At 43.8% G+C, this 23,975-nt stretch overlaps 1 protein-coding gene across 1 annotated transcript in view; it reads left to right on the top strand.

Annotated features, from left to right (window-relative positions):
- The first annotated feature begins 7,972 nt into the window (after positions 1 to 7,972).
- The window catches only part of znf638 (zinc finger protein 638), a 76,018-nt gene continuing 60,015 nt past the window's right edge, over positions 7,973 to 23,975 (top strand). The window contains exons 1-10 of the mRNA XM_083788610.1: positions 7,973 to 8,067; positions 12,399 to 15,150; positions 17,732 to 17,793; positions 18,721 to 18,771; positions 18,918 to 19,178; positions 19,308 to 19,570; positions 21,924 to 22,288; positions 23,030 to 23,161; positions 23,320 to 23,418; positions 23,593 to 23,633. Of these exons, the coding sequence (XP_083644736.1) occupies positions 12,700 to 15,150; positions 17,732 to 17,793; positions 18,721 to 18,771; positions 18,918 to 19,178; positions 19,308 to 19,570; positions 21,924 to 22,288; positions 23,030 to 23,161; positions 23,320 to 23,418; positions 23,593 to 23,633 (3,725 nt within the window). The 5' untranslated portion in view covers positions 7,973 to 8,067; positions 12,399 to 12,699. The remainder of the gene's footprint in view (positions 8,068 to 12,398; positions 15,151 to 17,731; positions 17,794 to 18,720; positions 18,772 to 18,917; positions 19,179 to 19,307; positions 19,571 to 21,923; positions 22,289 to 23,029; positions 23,162 to 23,319; positions 23,419 to 23,592; positions 23,634 to 23,975) is intronic.

Raw genomic sequence — 23,975 nt, forward strand, 5'->3', positions numbered from 1 at the left:
ACGGCTATTTTCAGCAAGTCATTGGTCATTTTGATGGCATCAAGCCCTGCCAAAATACTCTTTATTCGACTAAATCAACTGTAGATGTAGTCTACTAAGATCTTATGATATTTTGTCTACTAAAACTATAGACTAACACTAAAACATTCCAAATGAAAACTATTCAAAAGACTATGACTAAAACTAAAATCAACACTGTTTCCCAGCACTGGTACAGTATATGAGGCCAGTAGAGTGAGCCCAGAGCCTTTCAGCTCTGTAGCACTTATCATTCATGATATCATCACAGCTAATTAGAACAGATATACTGTAACTGGCCCTCAGAGGATTTCTGTGGTTTACACTTGACTCGCACGCACGCACGCGCGCGAGCACACACACACACACACACACACACACACACACACACACTGTCTCAGTTTACAAGCTGACCGTAATTATAAACCATTTTGATTTGCATGGTCACCTCTCAAGATTCACCGCAAACAAATAGTCAAGGCAACAGTCAACAGCCTTTTCTGGGCAAGAGTCAATCCCGTAAACCCCCGAAGTGCATAGAAAACTACCACCATTACAGTTTATCTATAAATCTATCTTCTCCTTCTTTGACCAACAGTGTTTAGGTGTGTCTACATTTCTGTAAAAAGGCTGCCCACCCAATCAAATGATAAATGGTACAGATATTTTGTGGATTGTGGATTTTGGATTGACTAAAAATAAATATTCCTCATAACTTTTGATTGGGTGGGCGCAGGACGGATGCAACCTTGCTCCCAGGGTATAGTCATATTTTAGTCATCTGAACTTTTTGGTTTTAGTCTAGTTTTAGTTATAAGATATAAGATGCCATAAGATATAAAACGACTAAAATGTATTTGGAGGGCCGCTGAAATGCTTGATTTATAGGCTACTTTGCTGTGTGCCGAAAATAGCAGATCTATAAACGTGTGGCACTGTAGCTTGTAGATCCCCTATTTTCGGCACCTGCACACAACCTAACAAAATAATGTATTTTAGTTCTATACTGGTTCTCTTCTCTAGTCCTCCCTAACATTTTAGTATAGTTTTTATTTGTTGATGACATTTTCAGTATAAGTCATCGTTTTAGTCATCATGGCTTAGTTTTTAATTCTGTTTTCATCAGTGAAAAAAAGTAATCGCCGGACATTGTTCGTCATAATTTTACTCGAAGAAATAAACACTGGCGCCAGCCAGGCACCACACTCCCCCGGGTCCTCACATCAAGTTTCAAGTAGGACAGGGATCTCAGAGATCTCACAGAGATCTTGTGAATTTATAGAAGGATTCCTTCTTTGGCAATGGCACTTTGTTTCATTTGCTTTGGGGCTATTTATATTTTGTAATAAGAGATTGATTGATTGAATACTTTTATTAGTCAGAAATGTAAACAGCATGTGGTAAAGTAAGATATTATGGCTAAAAGGATAACACAAAAGAGTCCTGCATGGGGATTGTTTCCACTGTGATGGATCATCATTATTGATGTTCTGTGTCCTTGCCAATAGAGGGTATGCGCATGCATAAAGTCAATAGAAAACCGAGTGGCAAATCGAGTGGCAAAGTGACAGGCAAAGTGAGTTTAACATTGTTTAATGTCGTTTAATGCAATTAGATATGACTTTTCTGTTCGTATGTATGGGCTGTCAAGGCCAGAAAGTAGTTTTTAGCCACTCAGTAGGCATTCCTGCATAACTTCCTGGTTTGATGATGATGTCACATGCATACCCTCTATTCCTGCATGTACGCATGTTCTCACACACACACACAAACACACACACACACACACACACACACACACACACACACACACACACACACACACACACACACACACACACACACACACACACACACACACACACACACACACACACACACACGTGTGCATACGCACACGCACACATACACACACTCATGAGGGTCCTGAATCAAGCACATTAAATACACGTCAGTGCTGAGAGACTTATGTCTTTTTTTTTTTGTTAAGATATTTTTTTGCGGCTTACGCCTTTTATTGATTTTTGAAGGGACAGACAGTAGGCTGACAGGAAACGGGAGAGAGATGGGGGGATGACATGCAGTAAAGGCCGTGTCGGGTCCGGGAGTCGAACCCGCGGCACACTGCGACTGGATTACCAGTCCGGTGCCCAGACCGTTACGCTACGGCCTGGGCGAGACTTATGTCTTTGACACATGTGCGGGTGATATTTGTCTGGTGTGGGTTACGTAGCGCCGTGTCCCTGCAGGTGATTTACGGCCTCCTGTGGGCTTTCTGGGCGTGGCGTCAAGGACATAGCCGAGAGCTTTGGGACTCCTAGGGGCCACCCTGGTAACCCAGCACCCACGTCACATGACCAGGGAGCTGCCAATCTAAACGTCAGTCGAAGCTGAGGTGGAAATTATACATGTTTATTGGTTTTCATTTACTGTATATTGACGTTAGACTGAGTGCAGACATTAGTGTAGTAGGCCTCATGTACATTCTCACAGTGACCACCATTTACAGTTATCTCAATTCAATCTTCTCGCGCATTGTGAGCGTGTCGATTTGCTGTTTACTTTTCGCTATAGTCCTATATTGCACTGATCAGAGCAATGGTCACCGAGTTATGGCCAATTTAAGTGTTAAACGGTGCTGTGCTACTGCTGCCTGTAGTGCCCATAGAGCACTGAAGTCTGACGTAAATTCATAATTTACACATCCTACCTGGGTCATGTTTTCTTTCCCCCCCCCATTCTGAAGGCTGTGAAACAGGAGCATGTACTAATGGGTGGGCTGCAGACAGAAACTAATTTGAGACCACACATTCCTGCCCCGTGGCTTGGCAGCCTCCGTCTTATCAGTGTGACCACGGATCAGGTTCCCTTTCCAGTCGAATAGCTTACATTATTAGAGAGGATGAAATTTACATCTGACCCCCGTGTCAGTGCATGGGCAAGAGAGATGGAAGCAGCCACACATGCACCTTGGGGACATGAAAGTGTGCCAGCCTGTAGGAATACCTGCAGTGGCAAATATCACCCTCACCTTTCCTCAACCAAACACGGGCCAATTGTGTTTGTATATACACTCGACAAAGCAGCATGCACCAATTTTGGTTAATTAAAAATGTCCAAATGGTTATCTCCCTCCTCTGGAAGAGTGTTTGTGTTTGACTCGACACCGGGCACTGCACCCCCTGCGGTGGTGTGGAATGCGCGCACACACAGAGACATACAGACAGACTTGGTGCATTTATAGCTAGATTTAACTTTATAATGGAAGTCACTGGGGCTCTGGGACCTGATCTAAATCATCATAGAGAACTGATGTCACAGGCTGGTCACATTTCTGTGTGTATTCCGAGATCCACTTAATTCTCTAGTTAAGTAAGCATTGAGTTATTATTGAGGGCTCAACAGAATCAGCACTCGTCATTTCTTAAAGAGATGATCTCACGTGAGAATGTGCTAAGATGATGCTATTGTAGACCCTTTTGGAGCTCATGTGTCATCTCCCATGATCCATTTTTGGTAAGAAACTGCTCATGAACAACAGACTTTTTCCTATGCTATACTACAAAACTTCTTCCTATGCTATATTTGCTATATAGCATGATTTCATGAGACTTAAATGAACAAACATGACATTGTTAGTCACAAGGGGGTTCCACCGGCTCATGCCTGTGGTTACTGGTAGGCTGGTTTGGTGCATCTCAGAGGCAGGACTGGTAGCAATGACATTGCTAGTACACAAGAACATTGTTACAGTACATGTGAACATAAATCTATGAAACACAATGAACGACATTAACCACAAAGCGTGGGGATGCAATGTGTTGTTCGCTTGGCTTTTTTTGGTGCTATTTGTTGTTCCATACATACAGTATCGGATGTGATATTGTTACGAGAACAAGAATAAGACTTATACATTAATATGTCTCAGCGGGAGACAAAGACACGATGCAACATGTTTGTATACAAAAGCAGAGGCATTAGTCACCCTGCATCTCAGCAATTCGCTTTAAAAAGTTCAACGTTCTGCTCCTGACTGTTAATCCGGCCCAAAACCACCCACTCCTCTATACCTTCCTGGTCCGCCTTGTTGCTAGGTCACATGATGACCAGGAGCCTGTGCAAATCGGACCTCAGCCAATCGATGGCTGCGGCGGGATGGGGCTTTCCGGAACACGTTGATCCCTCAATTAGATTTTGCCACAGATAACAAACTGCAGTATACAGTATATGGCTATTAAAACCTAGAGCGATTATGTTGACCTGCATCAACATTTTATCAGCAGGTGATGAGTTAGGTTTTCATTAAAGGCTGCTTGTCTGTTGAGTGCTGTAGAATATAACTCATACAGTATATCCAGCAGATTTCTCCCCTGGGCCTGCAGGCTTATCACCCAGTCACAGCTCAACAGCTGACTGGCAACACTCCGGCCGCACTGGTTGTGTGTGTGTGTGTGTGTGTGTGTGTGTGTGTGTGTGTGTGTGTGTGTGTTTAGACCATAGACTGTAAAAAGGGTGTAGACGGGGGGCCCTATGTTCCCTCACCCCTATATTCCCTCAGTTGTGGTTTGGGTTGGGGTATATAGTAGGGTAGTGGACGAACATTCTGTGAAAATAGTCGATTGACAAGCTCCCAAGTTTCAACGCTCCTCTGCACAGACTGAAGCATTTGAAAATTGTGTTGACTTAACAGTCTAGCTCAAGACTGTTTGAGAGTGTTTTTTAACTAATTGAAATGTGAGTACTGCCACAAACCCTATGCCTACGATACTAGATCATGAGTCAGGGGTCTATATTCTTGTCCCGTCCTTTTCCCTCTATACAAAATATCTTCTATAGACAATCTACAAGCTCACACAGCGCATCAAAACATGAGCTGAGCTGCTATTCTCACCCTATATTTGCATTTATATGACATGCCCAGAATAGGGATGGTAGGGTTCATGTAGCTGGGACTTCTCCTTAAGGCTATGTTACTCTCGACTTCCTGCGCATCAGCACAATCATGAAATGCTCACAGCCTGTGGACTTCTGCAAAGCTCAAAAGAAGTATTTCGCTACGCACCAATGCAAAAACGGTTTTGTGGTGTCGAAAGTGTACTTTCCCTAGTGGATGCACTCTGAGCCCCCGACCACATGTATAAAATGCACTATACGTGATTAGAGGCCTACAATAGTTTTATTTTTGTCTGTTATCGCTACCCTATCCACGTCTGCCTCAACGCAACGCACGCACGCACGCACGCACGCACGCACGCACGCACGCACGCACACACACACACACACACACACACACACACACACACACACACACACACACACACACACACACACACACACACACACACACACACACACACACACACACACACACACACACACACACACACACACACACACACCACTCCAGCAATGGCCAACGAGATACTCCTATTGTTGGAGCAAATTAATTTGTCTCCTTTGTTTTTGTAATCTTTCCACTGTTGGGGACACACTCTTCACACCTCCAGGATATGGAGATGACATGATCCTCATACAGGGGTAAATTAACGTTTTGTTACCACAGCTGCGCTCTTAACTCCTGTGATATCCTCTTAGATCAACAACCTTCATAAAAGTAATGGGTCGCACCCACAGAGTGGCAAGAGTGACCTGCTATTTTAACTAATTATTACATTTTTTAATTTTATTTATGAAATATTTGTGGCTTTATTGATAGGACAGTTTGTTTGACAGGAAACGGGAGAGAGAGAGATTGGGAGCGACACGCAGCAAAGGCCGTCAGGATCGGGACTCGAACCTGAGGTCAGGCTACATCGAGCCTATAGGTGGCCGTACCCAAAGTTGTGATTGTTTTTGTTTAAACCTTTGTACGTGTATATGTGTAGTTATAGATTTTTTAAATGTAGGAAACGGAAACAAGGAGATATTTACTCAAGGCCCTTAACAATTGGGTCCACAGTTTGGCAAACAGTGGTCTACATCTCGCAAGGTCTGCTATTCAGGGAGCTCATGCATGTCATGCCTCTGCCAGTACAGTTGGTTCCACTGAGGTACGGTGCTTGAGCATGGTGTTAAAATGCTCAGCCTCCTCGACGGCTGGCGTAAATGTCTGGGCACCCTAGGCTGCTAATCCACCCTGACAGTGTGTCACGGGTTCAAATCCCGATCCTGACGATCTTTGCCGTGTGTCACTCCCCATCCCTCGCCATTTCCTGTCAATCTACTGTCCTATCAAAAAAAGGAATAAAATGCCCAAAATATATACAACATTGTTTTATCTTTTTTTTTTTTTTTTTTTTTATATAATAAAGCTCAACCCAACTGCTTCACTATCACTGTCTGGCAACCTTCCCCGTGTTTCTTCACTAGTCCGATCCAGAAGAACACAATTTGCCGGCCACTGCTACAGAGCTGACAATGAGGTTTTATCTTCCCTTCTTCTCTGGAGTCCTGCCTCAAAGCAGACCAGAGGTAGACAACTGTCGTTCCCTGATGTCATCGCTAGGGACACAGGCATCAGTAAGCAGGAACTGGGAATGGCAATGAAGGACCGGGAAGTCTGGTGTGATATTGTGAAATCCACGATCTCGACTGCGGTCGAAAAATGATGATGATCACTGTCTGGTCCTTGATAACAGTTGTTCCATCAGCATATCCAACAGGTGCAAGGGAGCAGTTCCTGGGGTGTAGCTAGTCTAAAAGTGCATTATATAAAACTATAAATGTTTCTATCTGTGTGTGCAGGGCCTGCAGATTATCAACCAACCACTCATTCTGCAGGTTCAGCAGATTTGCTATATGGACTCAGAGCGGAGGACTTGTTACCATGGGTCTTTGGCTTATGGTATGTTCAGATGGTATGCGGAGAACTTGTCAGTTTACCAACTCGTTTAAATTGCATTGAATTGAGAAAGAGAGAGGATAGTTGTTTAGAGTTAACATTAGAGAAAGTAGGAATGCTAAAAGTTTAAACACCAAAGTACAGAAACAATGTAATTAATTAGTAAACAATTCCTGAAATGGTAGGCCTACTTATCATTGGTATTCACATACTCACCTTTTTATCATCATCTCGCTGACCATTTAATTGCACAAAATAATTGTATCACTTTGGAAGGGACATAACTTCTGGGAGTTTGACATACTACACTGATGAAGACAGCATGTTAGCATAACGATGAAGACATGGCGACTTGGTAAACTGACGAGTTCGCCGGTATTCATTCAGACATCTAAATATCACAGTCAATATGGTATTTACTATTTATTGCTTAGGCGGGTATACAGCTTGGTCCCATGACACAAGCAAGTTCCTCTCTTATCTTTGTAGCCTACTGTATATAGCTACAGTAATCTGTCTCCCTGCTTTCCCCTGAGAACAGTACTTCTCTCATGAGCTCATTGCGCAGTGTGCAGTGTCTTATAGTGTGGTGACTACAACACAGTGGACCAACATCAGCAGATGACATGGCACCCCAAATCAGACTGACAGTGAAACCTTCACATTGGAGCAGACAGACAGACAGACAGACAGACAGACAGAAAGAAAGAAAGAAAGAAAGAAAGAAAGAAAGAAAGAAAGAAAGAAAGAAAGAAAGAAAGAAAGATTTTAATAGGTGGTTGCTAAGTAGCATAATAGCAAATCACAAGTGCCACACACACATCCCGCCAGGCTATGGGATGTAAGCAGGAATGGGTAAGCTGCATCCGTGTTTGTATGCAGTGTTGCCATGTCTGCCCATTATAAGCGACTTTGGCCTTGTTATTTCTGTAAAGTCTCTTGTAAATATTGGTTATTTTGGGCTTGCTTCCTAAATGTTGTTTAATTAAACCAGTGGTTTATTATTTCCACTAGCAGATCTACAAGCCCACAACGGGTCGCAGCATGTAGTGATCATGATGTGGCCGCTTCTTTTAGGCGTGCTTATTTCTCTCACAATATGGCAACACCGTTTGTGTCGAGCAACAATATAGCATACGAGAAGAGAAGCACTGCAGAGCTACAGCAACACAAGTTTTAACGAACCACCTAAAAAACAATAACAAAAGGTACGGTATAACCGTGACTGCTTTCATTTTTTTTAACACAACGGGTTAACTTTGTGATTAACGCAAGTTTGTTTATATTTGTGTTTTTGTTTCCTACGAGATTTATTCCTATGCGACCCCCGGCGGACCAGGCTGGTTGGTTGATTGATTGATTTATTAACAGTATGTAGAAGAATACAATGCATTTCAAAAGAAAGCACAACTCAATACAATAACTGTTACTGCGGACAACACCATGGCTCGTGCAGAGTCGTGCTACGTCCGGCTGCGGCCTTTCAACTGCTGCTCGACCACAGTCGATTGACAAAAATGACACAATTGTTAAGCCCTAGAAAATACGCCATTTCTGTCGAAAGCACGTTTCGATTTTGCGTCTAGTCGGTCGTGACTCGTGCGTGCGACGATGCATATGAACCATTTATTAAAGCCTAATGCGTAATGCCATTCCTGATGCTAGCTAGCTACCGGTAACATACAGGGCGGTTCACGAGGACGAAGCATGTCTGTTTTGGACGTCCTCCTTGTATACAGGAGCCAGGAGGTGGTTATATGTCTATGCTTAACAAGTCAATAAATACAGTCCTATATTTGGACTACGGTGTGATTCTCTGCCTTTTCAATTCCAAGGACCTGCTTGATATTAATATGGCCTCGGGTACCATTTTGACAGGATTTTAATGTTTTAAAAAAGTCGTCCTCCTGGTTCCAAACTGTCAGTTATTTTTATCTGGGGACCCCTGGAACTCACCCAAGGCCCATGGGAGAGTCCCACCTTGAGAGCCAGTGGACTACTGAGGGGGGGGGGGGGGGCTGTCCTTCTCATTGAGTGATTTCAAACACTAACTAGCTTCCCTGGTGCAAAAACAACCCTGCAGTGTTTCAGGGCAAAGGTCTTACATCTGTTTTTGAAGTCCATGCACTAGTCACTTGTGCATCCATCCATCCATCTATCTTCAACCGCTTGTCCATAGTCGGGTCGTGGGGGCAACAGCTCCACTAGAGAGATCCAGACTCCAGAATCCCTCTACAGAGCAACATTAGTAACTTCCTCCTGGGGGATCCCGAGACGTTCCAAGGCCAGTGAGTCGATGTGATTCACTCTGCATGACTGAACTTCTCACGCTATCTCTAAGGGAGGTGCCAGCCAGGCAGCCACCCGTTGAAGAAAACTCATTTCGGCCGCTTGTATTCGCTACCTTATTCTTTCGGTCATGACCCACACTTCATGACCATAGGTGAGACTAGGAATGAAGATTGCTCGGTAGACAGAGAGCTTTGCCTCCTGACTTGGCTCTCTTTTCGTCACAACAGTGCGGTACAGCGACTGCAATACCGCCCCTGCTGCTCCGATTCTCTGGCTGATCTCCTTCTCCGTCCTCCCCTCACTCGTGAACAAGATCCTGAGATACCTGGGGCAATGTCTCATTCCCTACTTGGACTGTACAATCCATCGGTTTACTGCTGAGAAAACCACTTGTGCATGAACGTCAAAAACAGATGGATGTTTATTTGTAAGAATCAAAGTCCATGGCTTAGCCTTAATGGAACAAGCCATGGTCTTTGATTCTTGTATCAAAGTGGAGGGATCTAATAACCATAACACATTGATTGGCAGGTATTAATTACGTAATTTGGCCAGGCACATAGCATGGAATCAAATGTCGACTGGGCAATTTAGCATCACAGGGGGGGGGGACGCAGACGCAACTCCGGCCGATAGGTAAAATCGGTTTTTCTGACTTGCTAATTTGGGACCATTAAAACAAAGGCATCATGATGCATCGCGGTGGATATAAGCTTAAGTCTAAATGTACTTTACTTTTATATTTGTTTTGTCTGTCGGTCTCTGGAGCTTTGCTGACTATATACCTCTCATTGAGTTTGTAGAAGTGGCGTGAAAGCACAGTACAATTCGTTTCTGACTAAGAGCCAAGACAACTCGAGACTCCTGCGATATCAGCAGAAGACTTCTTGGTTCAAGATGTGCATGGGGATCAAATGTTGTGGATGATCCAATTCTGTCAAAGATGTACAGGTCTTGTGCCAGTTGGATGTAGCAAACTTGGAAAGACAGAAGATAATATCGACTCGTAGGCGAAGTAGTCTTATATTATCATGTATTAGACAAGATAACACAAATGGAATATGCAGCATACAAAATTGTCTAAAAAAATAAATAAAGGCTGTTTAAAGTTCTTTATTTCTAGTAGCTATGTTGTCATACAGGCACTTGTCATTGTTGACCTGGTTTCAGTTCTGATTTGTCAGGGTCATCTTGACCAGACCTGAAAGCCTATTAAAGCATATTATTGCATAATATTACCAGTATTCTGGTAATATCATTTTTAGGTTAAGCCAAGGTTTCATATATTCAAAAGTTTAACCGTAACCCATTTTAGTTCACTTGATAACCTGTTCCGTCCACCATGGCTTGAAGACTCGGGTCGGCACAAGGCCTCGCATTTGGCCCGCCTTGATGTCAATGATGAGAACAAGTCATGTTGCATTGTTGTAAAACATTGGACATACATAGGATATTGCATGAACCAAAACAAGCACTTTTTCAAATCACTCGCTTTTCCTTGGTGTCTTTACAGAAACAACTGTTTACACATTAGTACCTAATTACTCACAATTTCCATCCCTAACGTGCATGCAACCATTTTATTTCTATACAACCAGCCATATAGACAAGATTAATTAAATCGACCTGGATTGTAGAATCGCACTCGTGTGAAGTGAGGGGTGCTATTATTGTCATACATCATACATCACATTCTGTGCTCAGCCAATCAAATCATCTCAAATTTGATACACACAGCTTAGCATAGGAGGGCCCCTCAAAACTGGTAGGACAGGGTACATGTACATTCTACTGCCTAACTAAGGCCAGAGGATTCATGCAAAAATCACATTCAATATACTTATTTTCGGTCAAGTTAGGTAATCTATAGGCCCCTTTTCTGTAAACATGACACTATCCAGAGTAAGTGGAGAAAATAAACAAACTGCCTCTGCGATATTGTCGCGGAGGTGGCTCTGTATCGTTTATGATAGTTAATCTAGTGAAGATTTAACTAATTTGGCGGCAGTAACGTTAGAGGTGTCTTTGCAGTCAGTTGATTCTTCATATCCATCTGAGTCAAACCACCAGGATCATTTATAGTTTATTTTTGGAACACAGTTCTTATTTGAGAATGGATGTGTTGTGTATTGTGTAAATTATGTGAGACCTTGGTTCTCTGTGGCTCTATACCACATTTTCTCTTCCTAGTTCGCCAATACATTGCGGATTAATGGGCATGACATACCTTATCCACCTACAACAGATAATACTGGTTTTAACCTTAACTTGATTTGAAGTGTGTGTTAGAAATGGAAGCATTTATTTTCTTATGTATCGTCTCAGTTCAATCCTTAACTTTAATTAGTTGTCTAATCTTCCTTTTAAAATGTCTTTACAGACAGTGGCACCTGTAGAGAAGCTGTACAGACGTGGTGTGTGAGCATGCATGTGTTCAATTTACCGCATATAATCTATCAACATGACTATGTTCAGTAGTTGAATAGCTACTATTCTGAATGAGGTCATTCATATTGCCTCCAATCTAATGTTCCGTTTAGTTTTGAATCCAGCGAACGCTGGAACTAAAGGCCTAGTATTCATAGTAACTCCAGTCTTAGGTGATAAGGTGACCACCGAAAACTACAACATGGCGTCACAGCGTGGTGCTACAACACTCACCCTCTGTCACATCTCTGTTTTTGCAAACCACCTTTCAATTTTTGCTCCGATGAAAATGAAAGCCTGGCTACCACAAGGCTAACACAAAAATAAACATCCCAATGATGATTCACTAAAACACTGACTGCATCCAATCCAATATCATCCAACATCCACCTAACCCTGTGATTCGCAGTGCTCGCACTGTCATTTTAAATAGATTGTAAGCGTTCATCCAAATGTGTTTGAATGGAGAGATTGTGAGATTGTTTTTGAAAACTGACCAGTTAAATAATGCTATGTCAGAATGTGTGTTGTGTGCTGTTGGCTGCTATCAATCTCAATGATTTCAGTTGAGCTAACTAAGAAAGTAGTCAAATATCTTGTTTGCTGTTAAACCAAATAACCAATATGGCTTTGTTCTGCCTGCAATGTTGCTTTTTCTTTCCTTTCTCTTATGTACCCTAGTGGGGACCAGAACGTGTTATAAGAAATGGCTGACCAGACTGCACCAATAAATCCAAGACCTTCCAGATGATGAGGATTTAGATTTCATGGGCAACTCCAATTGAATAACAATTTTTGTTGTTTCTGCTAACTTTTTCAGCTTTTCGTTGCTATTGGAGCATTGTCCCCCTTCTCCCACCCCTGGGCCCCTTACGGGTCCTCTGATTGGAGGGCTCTCTGGGAGGTCCTTCCTGATTGGCCAGCAAGTCGCTTCCCTGCAGCTGGCTCAAATCAAAGCCCAGCTTGCCCTGACACAGATAAGCAACGCTATTGCTGCCAGCAACCACACCGTTGCACCAACAACAAACTCCAAGACCTCCACCCCATATCTATCTGTAAAACCCCCCTCCCCTACAGCTGCGGCCATCAACCTGCTAAACCTTCTAAAGGTTGCAAACACCATGGCCTATCCCTATAATCCTTATGCATCTGGGAACCAGAAATCCACACAGGGGCAGTATGGGTATAGGTATGGTATAGGTATGGACTCTCTGGGAATGCCTTCTCATCCAAGCTCTGGGTCTGTTAACTCTGGTTTTGGATCTGCCAATGCGTCCTTCTCTGCGACATCCACCACCCCTGGGGTTATGCACTCATCGATGCTGCCCCAGTATGGTCAGAGTAGTTCCACACACCCCTCTGATTTGGAGAATGCCATAGAAATGCATATCAGAGGGGCCAGAGAGGAGTCCAGGCTGGCAGGCCAAATGCTACAGCAGAGACAGCAGGTGCAGGCCACAGACCAGGTCTCGTACCTGGATAAGAGTCCCAGGGACGATAGGCGTCCCCTAGGTGCAGGGATGACGCCTTACACCTCATCGTCAAGCTCCACCTCTCTTGGCCGTTTGGACATGAACATGGAGAAACAAGGTGGCGTTAGATCTCTGGACTGGATGTCAGGACCCTCTGCCACTGCTTCCTCCTCTAATTATTACCAAGCATTGGATCAAAACATCCCTCTACTCTCACCCTCCCATTCCTCACAATCATATCCTCACTCTTCTCAAACCTCCCAATCCTCCCAGCCATATCAGACACCTGGTTATGCTAGTGGTAGGAGTGATGTAAGCAGCAATGTCAATGCTAGACCTGCATCTTCCACGCTGAGTAGTGGGGATTACTCACTTTCTGAGAAGTCCCCTTTAAATGCCAACCCCAGCCGGCCCCAATACACGTCTGAATCTGCCAAAAACATCCTGCATCACTTTGGCCTCGCCGATGACGACTTGGAGCATCTCAGTGACTACCCAGACGATCAGTTGACGCCTGCTAACTTACCGTTCATCCTGCGAAGTATCCGAATTGAGAAGAACAAGAGGACTGCTGCTCTCTCCAGCAGGGACATGGACCACCGGCCTCAAGCTGGAAGTGTTGCGAGTGGATCAGACCCTCCTGTCGGACTACTTGGGACAGTCAAGAGACAAGAGGGCACATCATCTACCTTTCACCAGCCAAGCAAAGTGATTGACTATGGACATACCAGTAAATACTTTGGGGCTGATATTGATGCAACTCTTAATAGTGGTGCCACTGCAAATATTGGTGGTGTGAGTGGGAGCAGGTTGCCGATGATGGACAGTTTTGCCAGTAGCACTCAAGGCTGCAAGCCACTGACAAAAGATGCTGGTTTGAAAGAATTCAGCAGCACAGCATCTCCCAGTATTGGCTCTTTCCAGACAATTTCTGCCAGGCCCAGTGCCGGCTCATTCCAGACACATTCTGCCAGTGCCGGCTCCTTCCAGACAAGTCCTGCTGGGGGCAGCTCCTTCCAGACAAGTCCTGCTGGGGGCAGCTCCTTCCAGACAAGTCCTGCTGGGGGCAGCTCCTTCCAGACAAGTCCTGCTGGGGGCAGCTCCTTCCAGACAAGTCCTGCTGGGGGCAGCTCCTTCCAGACAAGTCCTGCTGTTGGCCACTCCTTCCAGACAAGTCCTGCTGTTGGCCACTCCTTCCAGACAAGTCCTGCTGTTGGCCACTCCTTCCAGACAAGTCCTGCTGGGGGCAGCTCCTTCCAGACAAGTCCTGCTGTTGGCCACTCCTTCCAGACAAGTTCTGCCGGTGGCAGCTCCTTCCAGACAAGTTCTGCCGGTGGCAGCTCCTTCCAGACAAGTCCTGCCGGTGGCAGCTCGTTCCAGACAAGTCCTGCCAGTGGCGGCCCGTTCAAGACGACTTCTGACAGTGGCGGCCCGTTCAAGACAAGTTCTGACAGTGCCGGCTCCTTCCAGACAAGTTCAGCAGCCGGTTCCATCTCGTCCCTAGGATCGATGTTGCCTCCCCAACAGGCCCCTAATGACTCAGATAAACAAAAGAAAATGAGGGAGTTGACCAACGCATTGGTGGCTGCTCAGAATCGAATCTCACTTCTGAAGAAAGACGTGGATCACAGAATCCATGAGTCACAACCGGCAAAACCAATTCAGGTGAGAACGATGCGAACTGGACCAGAGAAGCAGCCAACGACTCTGACTCCTGCCACCGCCACGCCAACCCAGGTCCGTGGGGTGAACCAAAGCCGACCTGGCCTTGTGGTCCTCAACACCAGTGAGACCCATGGTCAAGATTCAGCTCAGAGTAAAGGGTCAGCAGTCAGAAAAGAGGCTCAGAACAATCAGCAGCAGCAGCAAACCAAGCCATGGCCGCCTATAGTGGTCAACGTGAAGAACTCTGGTCATCGTACCGCGACGATACCCGTCAACCCACCGTTGACGTCTTCTTCTACGACCCAGAGCCAGCCGCCATCGCAGAGGGCTGGTCGGTACCCGACGCCCAGCATGATGAGAGACTACGCAGCGGCCACGCCCAAAATATTTCCTCATACCTGTTCTCTGTGTAACGTAGAATGTGTAACAATGAAGGTGAGTAGAAGACCCTATGCCCCGTTGACTTCCCCTCTCTTGATTGTTTTCTTATTATTTTAATATTTTAGTGATGTGTTCATCTTTTTTGTTAAAAAGAAAAAAACATTTACATGTTGGAGTTTATGCAAAAAATAATTATGCTCCTTTCTGTCGCTTAAACATTGTTGCTGAATATTTTGATGTGCTCAGAACTTATTTTTGGTGTATTTTAGTTTTGGGTTCCACAAGGAACCCAAAACTCCACTGTATCATGATTCTGCCTTCACACTCTCTCATTCTCAATCTTTTAGTATCGGTTGTTAGGAGACATAGTACTACTTAACAGATTAACTAATCCATGCTGAGTCTAATGCATATCTTTTCGGTTGATAACTTTAAAGCAAATAACCTGTGATGTTAAATTAAGGTTGGTCAACATTGCAGGAAACCAAATTGACAGCAAAAAGAAAAAAAGACGGAAGCTTATGTATGTCTTATAAGCTATAATGAATGTAATGGCTTAGGTCATTTAGCCAGACATAATTTGTTCTGTGCTTTCCCTACCTACATAGAGAATTAAAAGGCCATGATCTGGCAGGTGTCAGGAAGAAGGCATTCTCATTATCTGTATTATATGCAGCCAAACAGTGCCATCTGTTAAAACTTTTAATAATATGTACTGGCAGTAGTTCATTCAGAACGAGCTTCATGTGACTGCTTTGTGGAGGGGTCAAAACTTTCTGCTGAAAATTCCAGAGTTGCTCTAAAACAAGTCCCATGGTTGCTAGTTGCTACGGCTATGGGGTACAGGGACTAACACTGCCATTTCTGAATGTCTGCAAATTTGTTGTCTTATAGTCACCTGCCATTTGTATTTGTCTAACTAGTGGGGTAATTACAATTCCTAACTTGGGAACTATTTTCAATAATGTTTTGACTAGACCATACATTACTATTCAGGGCATCAGTTTGGTTTATTATCATCTCTATCTCTTTGCTGTGTTGCATGATGACCAATTTTCTATTTTTGTCATCGTTCATAAATGTTTTTTGCAGTGTAACTTACAATATAGAGGGTATGTGCAATTGTGCATGCATATAGTGAGTGGCAAATCGAGTGGCAAAGTGAGTTTAATTTAATGCAATCCAATTGGACTTTTTCTGTTTGGCTGTATCGTCTGTCAAGGTCAAATAGTAGTTTTTTTTGCCACTCAGCAGGCGTTCCCGCATAACTTCCGGTATGAGTCACGCACATATCCTCTATTATGTAATTTAGCAATAACTTGCATAACTGAATTAGTGTTTAAAACTTGGGGTGATAATGGCATGAAAAGATTGTTACCACCTTGGTTTGATTTAAGCCAGGACAAATACTGTAGTGTTAATGGCCCATTTATTAAGCGTTAAAAGTTAGAAAGTATTAGTATGTATTGTAAATGGTTGTTGCTGTATAGAAGAGGATGTATGGCTCTAAATGTGTCTATACTAAAGCTGCAATCCTGAACAAAGTTTAATGGATAAACTTTATTATTTATTTTTATTTTATTTTATTTTAAGTAGCACATTTGCAGTGGTGGTGGTGGTGGTGTTTTCCGCTGATAAATGTAGACCCTCGTGTAGGGTAAGACGCCCCACTAGTTGATAAGTAGCCCTGCGTGATGCTCAAAATCCAATGTCTCCCCAGGCCAAGTAGGTATTCCCTCTTTTTAACAAACAATTTCTGTTGATTCCCATGCCAGCTTCAGGCCGCATCTCTTTCTATAGGTCAAACCACATTTATTTGTTTGCCGGGGAAATAAGTAAAATTGGTGGGTAAGGTAGTATAAATTCAGTATTGAAGAAGCAAGTTAGATGTAACTTCTATTCAGCAACCAATGTTTGCCAAACGTTGCTAATTGTAGGTTTCAATAATACACTTCTAATGATTCATATCTTTCTGCGGCCCAGAAACTTGACTGACAAAGTGCCCAAGTACCCTTTTTTTTCCTATAATTAATTTGTATACCTTGTAATCTTCATAAAATGTGTTAATGTATGCACATATGCAGGGAAACCCCAGCCGTATTTACCCCATGTGCCACCGCTGACTTAAATGTGGATGTTATCACACTGCTGAATGCCGGCGAACTTCTGCTTGATGTCACCACATGACCCAGGGTTACTCTGCAATGTATGATGTATCTGTTAATAGTTCCAAGATGGCTGCCATCCCTTGAAGATTTTGTAAAGAAGAAACAAACTGGACATTTCCGTCCATCTGTCATGGATTTGGTGGATGAGTTGTTACATCAAGGACACAAATTCACTCTTCTTTATTCGGAGGAAGACAGAATGGACATTTTGTTGGAGGGACTGTGTATATCCATTGACTAAAAATATTTAAAACTGTTAATGGTTGAATTGATGGACAACTAGAATACCAACGGTGCAATGTGGACTCGCAGAAAACTCGATTGATTAAAAGTCATTTGACGATCATGACCCTGAAACTAAACTAGTGGCATTTGCTGCTGGAGTTGCTGTGAAATTACTAGTAGTAGTAGTGATGACGTCCATGTTCTCTTATCTAACTCTTTTGTTGTCTTTTTTTTATTGCTAGATATGGCTCGAACACCAGAATACCAGCCTTCACATCAACAGCTGCCGAATTCTCCACTATCTGTCAGTACTTATTCTTCTTAAGTTTTGTAATCTTTGTCAGGTGCTTTGTAGCCTCGCATAGCCAGACAGATCTCCGCCTACTGATACATCTAGTGACATCTAAATTCGAACAGTGAAAAAAAGCAGCCATAGACAAACTCACGCCTACTGCTTTTAACCCTTGAAACGCTCTATAAAACTGATTGGAGTTCCAACTGTACTTCTTTCTGTATACACCAAATCTCATCCATCCATAATAGCCAAACTACAAGCTGAATGTGTTGCGTTGAGATGCGTTGTGAGCTTGTAGATCTGCTATTTTTGGTGAACGTTCTCCCCCAGAATATGACTGCTGGGTTTCATGTGATTAAAACAAACTATATCACCTTCCCAAAAACGTTTTTGTGCCCCGGCCGGCCTAGCGGTCCGGACACCTAGGCTGTCTATCCAGCCTGACAGCGTGTTGAGGGTTTGACTCCCGATCCCGACGACCTTTGCTGCGTGTCACTCCCCCCATTTCCTGTCACTATACTGTACATGTGTGAAAAGGCAGATAAAGCCCCCAAAAATATCTTTAAAAAAAAAAGCAAAAGAAAAAAAAGCAATGCTATGCAGTTTTGTTTTTCTTAACATTTTCCGAATGGCTTCCACCCAGTGTTGGTGTCACTAACTACATTGAATTAATGTCCCGACTCCCCACACATCGGTAGGTTTATATATCTGAACGTTTGGCTCCCCGCGAGTAGCATCTTTCAAACTTCATATACAGTAGATCCTTTCATAACGTGTCAATTCTTTTAGTTTTTTATATATGGAAATACTTGACTTCAGATTCTCATACAGAGTGAGCACAGGCTAGCCTATAGTCAAAATGTTACCTTTTGCATTAAGACGTATCTTTTTAAATATGGCATGGATGAAGTTAATTCTTGATTTTATTTCTCCCAGGTATCCAGATTGGAGTGCCGAGACTCCAGCCTGGACTGGACCTGTGGCCAGGTGAGTTTGTTGTGTGTTCTTTTTGCATCCATGCAACTATTATTTCCTATTCTCTTTTGCACTACTTTAACTCACACCATTCTTCCTTTTGTTATCCATCTCCATCTCTTCATCCATCCATGGCAACTTCTCTCCCTCTCGTTCAGCACTGTACCCAGCACCTCAGCCAGAGACGTCGTTCCTGCTCCCTCCTCTTCCTCCCAGGGCACCAAGCAGCATATCCAGGTGACCCGAGGCAGAAGCCACTCAGGATCTCGCTCCTTGTCACGCTCCCCCAGCTCCCGCCGTCCCCGTCGCAGCCCCTCGAGGTCATCGGGCAGCGGTGCGAGAGGGACGCGAAGAGCTCGTTCACGTTCAAGGTCTCGATCCCGATCCCGTTCACCCCGCAGTTCCAGACGCCTTCGAAGGTTAGTGATACAGAGATGAGGGTTGAATAATCTATCGCCTTTAATTCAGTGTATTATTACCTAATCATAATGCGATCTGAATGAATCAAATACGCAAGACTATAAACAAAAAAGTGTTTTATCCATCAGGTCCAGATCTAGGACCAGGTCTCATTCTCCTCGCCGAGACCATGATGATCGATCACGGCCCAGGAGCCATGAGAGGGCGTGGTCCTCTGGACGATGGTCACGATCCCAGAGCCGTGAGAGGCGGGCGTCTACGCGGCGGTCCTCCGGGCTTCACTCACGGTCCAGGAGCCGCGAGAGGCGGGCGTCTACGGGGAGATCCTCTGGGCGCAAACCGACGGAGTCCAGCGTCGAGAGCCTAGCCAAGAAACTCCTGCAGACATCAGGTTAGACTGAAAGTCAGTGATGGAAATGTCTGATTCAAGAGAGCAAATAGATTGATATGATAGACAGATCAATAGACAATTATGGTTAGAAATGACTACTGGAGAAATGAGGTCGGAACACAGAACAGTATGGCTTGAATAAACTAAATTAATTGTCTAACGTAAGACAGCAATAATAAGTAATATTCTCCATTTCTGTTGATCACTGTAGTGCTGTATAATAGAGAAGAGATGGACTAAAGCCCCATTCACATTGCAGAAGCTAGCTTCTGCTTTAGCTTCGTGGTCCCATGTTATCTCTATGCAGAGCAGCTTTTGCGTTTTGAAGCTTGGAATTAACAGCTTTTTTCTTTTTGCGTTTTTTTTTTCTCCCCAAAACTTAACTTTCAAGCAGTGCGTGTAGCCAATCGGAGCACAGCGTGGTTTGAGGAGGTGGAGTTGAGATCATTTCACAAAAGGAAAAGGCCCTGCAAAAGCTGTCCACTGCGATTCTCCGAAATAAAAAATAAACTTTTTAAATATATATATATATAATATATATATATATATGAAAATATATGAAATATGAATGGATATTTGGCAAGACCATAGCAGATTTTATCGATAGAAATGAAAGTTTATATGAGAAACAAGTTGTCGAAGCGGTGAAAACAGGTTGTGTTCCGTGTTCCCAGTGGATTGTCACTTTTTCTCGGGGAGAATCGATCCTGCATTCACCCCGCCCCGGTTCTCATCGAAGCCATTGATGCGGACTACTGCCCAGTCCAGAACGCTATCCGTCGCTGATGCTGATTGTGGACTAAACAGTGCACACACACACGGTTGATAAATTAGCAGATATAGATAGATAGATAGATAGACAAACAATTAAACAATATATAGTTCCAACCGGTGTCGGAGTTTCCCCCCAAACTTTCCCCGAGAAGAGGAGAGGAGAAGCCCGCTCTCAGCGCTCTCGTCGTGTGTGTGTGTGTGTGTGTGTGTGTGTGTGTGTGTGTCTGTCGGTAGCTGCAATGTAGACAGAGACCATAGCATATTTATCGATAGAAATGAAAGTTTATATGAGAAACAAGTTGTCGAAGCGGTGAAAACAGGTTGTGTTCCGTGTTTTCCACAAAACTTTCCCCGAGAAGAGGAGAGGAGAAGCCCGCTCTGTGGTCGTCGTGTGTGTTTGTGTGTGTGTGTGTGTGTGTGTATGTGTGTGTCGGTAGCTGCATTGTATGAATGAATCGATAAACCAATCGCATATAGATAAGATTTATTTGAGGGAATCATTTCAATTGGTTTATTGCGTTCATGTAGGCCTATCGATGAACCTCATAGCAAAAGTTGAAAGACAGTAGCCTATATTTATAGATAGATAGAACACAATCCCGTGTGTGTGTGTGAGATATTGAGCACCGCGTGGAGGAGCCGTCACGGGGATCACTTGCGAGCCATGCAGTTCTCTCTCAGTGCCCTTGCAGTAATTACCCCCTCCCGGTTCCCACCGAGGTGAACTGAAACCCGTAGCTGACTCTGACTGTGGACTAAACACACACACGGTTTATAAATTAGCAGATATATATATAGTCTATAGACAAAGAACTAAAGTTCCGAGTCCCCAGCGCGTCGTGTGCACCGCGTGTGTGTGTGTGTTTGTGTGTGTGCGCGTGTGTGTGCGCGCGCGCGAGAGAGATCAATAATTAATAGCCTTTATATGATTATATCAGTTGTATGATATGCATGTGGACATCCCTGATCCGACCTGTCCTGTTCTGATTGTATTTCTACGGTATGCTCTTGCTAAATCAACATTAACATTACATACAGAGCGGCTATTTAAAAAAATGCCCGGAGGGTTTCGCTCGAGAGGGGGAGAGGAGAGCTGAGTGGGGGGAGATGAGCACTGAAGACTGGGGAGGATTGAGATCCGGTCTGTTCGGTTATTTACAAACAAGTTTACCAAGATTATATTATTTATTCATCGATAAATAGGTTATGATGTAACTAAATATATAATTATTTCTCCTATACAGTCGCTATTTTACATTTTAGACTTTCAAATGCGCAATCTGCTAAAAAACTTCCTGTGTGTTCTTCCTCGTCTCAAAGCCAGTCCAGGCAGGTTGAGTGACAGGTACCTTGTACACGCCCACTTTCTCAAAAAAAAGCTGAGTGGAAATGAGTTTTGCTTTTTTTTTTTTTTTAGCTTTTTTTTTATCTGAACGGGGCTTAAGGAGTCAGTCTTTTAAAGTAATTTTTTCTCTTTTCTGTCTTTTCTTTCTGCCCCCCCCCCCACACATTCTCTCTCTTCTTGTCTGATAACCTCTTTGTTGCTCTCTCTATGTTTCTATCCATTTCCCTCTCTCAGACCATCCTGATCTGAAGGCCATGATGGAGGCTCTGGCTCCAGCCCTGCTGTCTGAGATCAACAAGTTGAAGCCCAGCTCCTCCTCCACGTCCTCCTGCAGGCGTTCCGCATCTCCGTCGGACAGAGGACGGAGGAGGTCCTTTTCTCCGCCGTCGAAACGGAGCAGGCGCTCCGCCTCGCCAACGTCGAAACGGGGCAAGCGCTCCGCCTCTCCGACGATGAGAAAAGGAGGGAAAATATCTCCCTCGCCCACCTCGCTGTCCCACCTCTCTTCAGCGAGGAAGAAGACGGCGGGTAACTCCTCTTCATCGAGGGAGAAGTCCAGCACGGGGAAAGGCGGGGCCGCCTCCTCGTCCGCTGCCAAGGTGTGTAATTAGTGTGCAACTACAGTAGATTGCTTTGTGTTGTCTTGCAATTCATTTTGAGCTTCACTTATGCATGGACATTTTTTTTGTTTAGTTGTTTTTTCATCACAGCTAAAGAAAAAAAAGGAAAAAACATGTGTGAAGTGATGGTTGCTCTTATCATCATACATCACATTCCGTGCTCAGCCAATCAAATCGTCACATTCCGTGCTACGAACACATTCCGTGCTCATACCAGTAGTTTACACACAAATATGTGCACAGGAGCGGCTAGCGCCCCTCAAGAAGAACATCCAGAATGACAGAAAATGTTTAGTAGCTCTGACAAAACATTGTTTATTATTACTATACCGGTATATACAGATAATGGTTATGCATTTTGAGTTTATGTGGTTTCTCATGGGAGCTTTATACATAAATCCAAGGCGTGTGCCATGTTTAGCAATTGATTTATTGACCCAAGGGACAAAGAGCTAAACAGACCGTTTGACCTGATGAATAGTAGTTAAACTTACTTTCACCAAACACACTTGTGGAAAACAAGGAGGATAATTTAAATTTATTTAGATATTATGATGCTTAGGTGCCCTACTGGTGTCCACACCCTGTCATAGACGGCAAGCAATAAAAATCACCTGCAGATTCTTCACCCTGGCTTTCTTAAGATGGGTCAATTAATTGGGTTTTAAAATTCTCTCTCCTCTTTCCTTTTCTCTTTATTTCCGGATGTGGCCAACTAAGCCCTTAATGCCTTCACCAAACGTGGTCATACTGAGGGGTGTCCACAGGGGCCTCTCACACAAGGACGTGGAAGACGGCCTCCGTTCGTATGGAGAGACGACCTCTGTCATCCTGAGGAGGAAGGATGAAGAGGTAGAGCCAATAGGATAGATTGACCTGGGAGAATGAAAGACAGGCGTGTAGCGATGAATTGATTGTTGACTAAAGATTGTTTGTATCAAGCAACATTTGTAATGTAATGTTTTTGTAAATGAATTTATAGTATAGTAATGCATGCTTTTGTGTGCCAGGCTTCTGTATGTTTTGCTGCCGAGGAGAGTGCCAGGGCTGTGACCAAATGCAAACGCATCAATATCAACGGATGTGTACTCACTGTATTCACAGAGAAGGTACAACACAACATGCACCCCATACACTGCTCTTTCCTTTCCTTGTCATGTTCAGGACTCTGTGACCATTGGCTAAGTCAGAATCATCTTTGTCACATCACAGGTTTACAGGTGTAAAACAGAGTGAAATTAATTGTTGAGTTCCAAGCTAATAAACTCAATCTCTGTCTGCAGGAGATCTCGTCCAAGGAGCAAGACAAGCCCTCTGAGAAGTCGTAAGTTGATTCCGTTTGAGTTTTGTTGTCTTTGCTTTCAGAAGTGCTGACACAAAATGCATTCAGTCAGGTTCGAAACCAGGCCCATAATTGGAACGGCAGCTATATTGACAATTCACAGGGTTTACCAATTACAATACGCATTAAGGTCCATGTCAGTGGCAAGGTTGATACCTCAGGGTTACAATATTAAACGCTTCTGATGACTTAACCCATTTTGGGGCGGGAACCCCTTTTGGTGTTAGCATTATGTTATGCTTTAGCTATTGAAAAATAGCAGATCTACAAGCTCACAGCGCGCCACCGAGTGGCGCACTACGAGCTTGTAGGTCTGCTATTTTT

Source organism: Protomyctophum parallelum (genome assembly GCF_964188405.1).
Source record: "Protomyctophum parallelum genome assembly, chromosome: 18".
NCBI classification, from domain to species: Eukaryota; Metazoa; Chordata; class Actinopteri; order Myctophiformes; family Myctophidae; genus Protomyctophum; species Protomyctophum parallelum.